Source organism: Metopolophium dirhodum, chromosome 1 (genome assembly GCF_019925205.1).
Source record: "Metopolophium dirhodum isolate CAU chromosome 1, ASM1992520v1, whole genome shotgun sequence".
Classification (NCBI taxonomy): domain Eukaryota; kingdom Metazoa; phylum Arthropoda; class Insecta; order Hemiptera; family Aphididae; genus Metopolophium; species Metopolophium dirhodum.
The window spans coordinates 91,016,729-91,020,802 of NC_083560.1; the positions used below are offsets into that span (position 1 = coordinate 91,016,729).

The following is a 4,074-nucleotide window of genomic DNA, read 5'->3' on the forward strand; positions in this document are numbered from 1 at the left end:
ACGTCAATGTGTCGTCAAATTGCTACTTTTGCTGAACGACCGGTCTGGCGGTCTGCACTTTTGTCAACCGCCACCACTTGCTACGCAGCGCGACACCGTCGACTCTCCCACCGCGCCGTAAAGGCGATACGACAACCCACCGTCGACGTTTTGTTCGGTTCATCATCACATGATATATATGTCGTTTTAACAAAACCGTTATAACATTATTATTATTCACCACAAATAAAAATTCTCGAGTGTGCGTTGTTTTTTATTTGTTCTGTGAGCATCACCTCTCCATCACAACCACACACAGCGACCAGCATACCACGGACATCATTAAATCATTTGACCACCGTAACCGTGTCAAATTGGCTCCCCGCAGAGGAATCTCCTAAAGACAGCGAAAAGGTAAGAGTCTTCTCGCCGACACATACCCCGGATTATTTGCTTATATTACATTAGTATTAAGATATTTAACCAGGAGTGTGTTTTCACGTTAGCTAGGAACCCTAAATTATGATTACGTAATAAGAATTCTGGTACATAAAGGGAATTCCGCGCGAACCGAGAATAACCGTAATACGGCTTTGGGAAGCAGTTACATAATGTACGTCCACCCCGCTCAACGCTTGCCTTTCGTCCTGCAGCACAACCGCCGATAACAGCACAGTGCGAGTGCGCAGGCCAAAACCGGTAGCAGCCGCTGCCACCGCTGAGCCCGTTGACCCGATTCCGCTATTGTTGGAACGCAACAGCGGCATCGTCAACGGCTGATCTGTTTACGTAATCGTAAATATAAAATATCAAGAGGTATGAATTAACGTGCAACACAATCAAATTTAAAATCGAACTTCGCGAAATTTCATTATTATGGCACATTGTAGTCTACAATAATATAATGTATATATTGCCCACATAAAGCATCCATTCAGAAATACAAATAGGTACTTGCCATGTGTAATAATTTTCAAATACTTGGTAATTAAACACTTGTTAATAAAATCATAAATTGATTAATTATTTTACTAGGTAAATAATTATTAATTATTAACTTAACGCATTAAATTTGTACTTGTACAAAGTAATTAGAATTTTGAAACTTAATATTTTTTAAACGTTCACCTTATAAACATCAACACATTTTACTCTTTATTGAAATAACATTCTTGATGTTATGTAGTGTGTACTAGCATTAACATAAAATAGTACCTACTAAAGTACATAATGTAAGAATCTAATACAATATAAGTTTCAATTGACTGAATTAGGATTAAGGTATTTAATGAAGGTAGATAAATAACACAACAATGATTATGGTAAACACTGTATTTTTTTTATTTATTATATCATTGGTACTTTCACATATTTTTTTACAAAAATTATTAAATTTAAAGGACCAATCGTGGGCCACTTAATCTTGTTTAAGGCACCATTAGCTCAATATTGATTCATTAAATGTTTTGTACATAATTACAAATAATATACAGATAATTACATTATACATATTTACAAATTATATAATATACAAAAGGCTGTACAGATAATTACATTATACACATAGGCGCAAATCACCCAAAAACATTAGGGGGGCTTAAGCACCAAACATTTTTGAGGAAACAGACCAAACTCGTGAGGGGCTTCGCCCCTCACACACCCCAATAGTACTATACCATATATTATTATATAAATAAAAATATAAAATAAAAATCAAACAAACACCACTAAACATTTTATTATTATTATTTATTTATTAAAAATGTAAAGGCAACGTGCGCTTATTTTCAGCAAACTTATTTAACATGATGTCTTTATCAATGACTAGATCGCTCTCAATATGAATTATCGATAAGTCAGATAGTCTTTCCTGACCCATCGTGGTACGTGTCCAAGATTTTATTCTTCTCGTTGCAGAAAAGCTTCTTTCACATGAAGCAGATGATATCGGCAAAACTAAGGCAACTTGAAGTAGCTTGAACAGATTTGGATAAACAGTCTTACTGATTACCTGTTTTAGCTCTTTTAAGCCAAATTTGTTACTAAGTTGAATTGCACAATTTATAGCAACTGTCATTTCCGACTTTAAACACTCCATGTTTATTGAAAACAAATCCTTAAATATAGAATTATTTTATTATATAAATGTACTTAATAAAATATTTAAAAGGGACTCAAAAATATTTTTCAAACCTTGTAATGGTTAATAAAATATAATGAATTGGTAAAGTCAAGACAAAGTCTCTTAAATGATAAGGTTCAGTACGCTGTCTTTTTGATTCTAAAATTGAAGTGTTGTCAGTGTTGACTACTAAATATTTATCAATTATTATAATTAGTATATAATTACTTTTTGGAATATCAAGTGAAATATCATTTTTAGATGCTAAATTTGGAATTTTATCCCAAATTCCAGAAAAGTGATCAATATTTCTCATTTCTTCAAATGTTTTTATCACTCCATTTATGGTATTTGTAGCATTGCCCAAATTAGTATTTTTTTGCTGCAACTGCTTACTCAGTATATTTATTATTTTCAATACTTCAAGGAATATAAATAGATAAAATACGAATGTTGGGGTTTTCATCATGTTCAAGAGACCTTTCAATAGAAAAGATATATAGTTACTAATTAAGTAAAATAAAGTAAGAATAGAAGATATAATAACTAGCAAATGGGTATTAATAATGAGAAACATTTTAAAATTATACATTTATCATTGACATAAATTAAAATGTTCGTATAATTGATTGTTACCAATTGCTTGTGGCACATCTCTATTTAATAGTGGTAATAGTACTATAAGTTATAATTACGGGATTTGGGGTATTAAAATTCAGGGTGCTAAGCACCCTTAGCACCCCTGCGATTTGCGCCTATGATTATACATATTTACAAATTATATGTACAAAAGGCTGTACAGATAAATTACATAACACATATTTACAAATTATATTATATACAAAAGGCTTACATACAAATGCAAATACATATATACAAATTACATTTATTCAATGTGCCAGTCTTCAAAATTTAGGGAACTCAGAAATAAAAGCTGTTGTAACTTCTCCCCCTTTAATCGGTTTCTTTTTTCAGTCATTATATTTCCCGCTTTAGAAAATAATCTTTCCGGAGGGACAGAAGTTGCTACTACAGACAAATATGGTTGTACAATTTTTTGTAAGAGAGGGAACGTATTGCCATTTATATCCCAATATTTTAGTATGTCATGAGCTAACGGTATTGTGGGCTGGCTTAGATAATGTTTAAGTTCGGTAGGAACTCGCTCTTCAGTCTGTTCTGAACTTTGTGATGCAGCTTTTTTTGTAACCAGCTCATTGTGAACTGACCACAAACTATCACTACGTTCACCATCATCATCACTAGAGCCTTGGTATGAGGAGCTAGGTTCATCACGGTTACTTTTAATTTCTTTAATTTGATTTTTAATAAATTTAATAGGTCTTGAACTTGCTATTGGGCTATTCAAATGAATAATTTTGAACCTAGGATCTAATATAGTGGAGATACTAAGTAGACTTCTCTCCTCCATCCTACCGAACCTTTTATCCAAATTTTCTAACAAAGCCCTCTTTAAGGTTAAAGCTGTTGGATGGGTTAAATCAATACTCTCGGTTTTTTTTAATAAGGCAGTTAATTAAAGGTATAACTGTGCTGCCAGTAACATATTTTTGACCGCATAATTCCCTTGTCGCCACGTCCATCGGCCTTAACACTAACAACATTTCCTTAGCTGTATCAATCTCATCAGCTGTCAACATTTCGGGGCCCCGGCGAATATTTATTAGTACGGAAGCTATGTGGTTCGAACATAAAATAAATTGAGTTCCAACGTGTTGGTACAGATTGTTTCAGTTTGAAATCGCACAATTTCCTAAGTTCGTCGGAAGCCGCTACAGATTGCTTAAAAAAAGTTACGATCGATTTTATTTTGTAAATAACATGAAGTACATCAGTGCCCTTTCTGAAACCAAATTCAAAGTATGGGCAAAACATGGCAAATGTTTTTCAGGGGTAAAAGTTTTGTTTACGGCAGATAATATATTTGCCCCATTATCCGTGACAACGGTGAA

At 33.3% G+C, this 4,074-nt stretch overlaps 1 protein-coding gene across 1 annotated transcript; it reads right to left on the reverse strand.

Moving 5' to 3' along the window:
* Positions 1-1,735: 1,735 nt before the first annotated feature.
* On the reverse strand, positions 1,736-2,077 carry LOC132934639 (zinc finger MYM-type protein 1-like). Its single transcript, XM_061000966.1, has one exon. It carries the CDS (start codon positions 2,075-2,077, stop codon positions 1,736-1,738), a length of 342 nt encoding a protein of 113 aa, XP_060856949.1.
* Positions 2,078-4,074: the final 1,997 nt, after the last annotated feature.

Excerpts from the sequence above, each read along its gene's own strand:
- LOC132934639 (XM_061000966.1), bottom strand. The coding sequence starts at position 2,077 with ATGGAGTGTTTAAAGTCGGAAATGACAGTTGCTATAAATTGTGCAATT.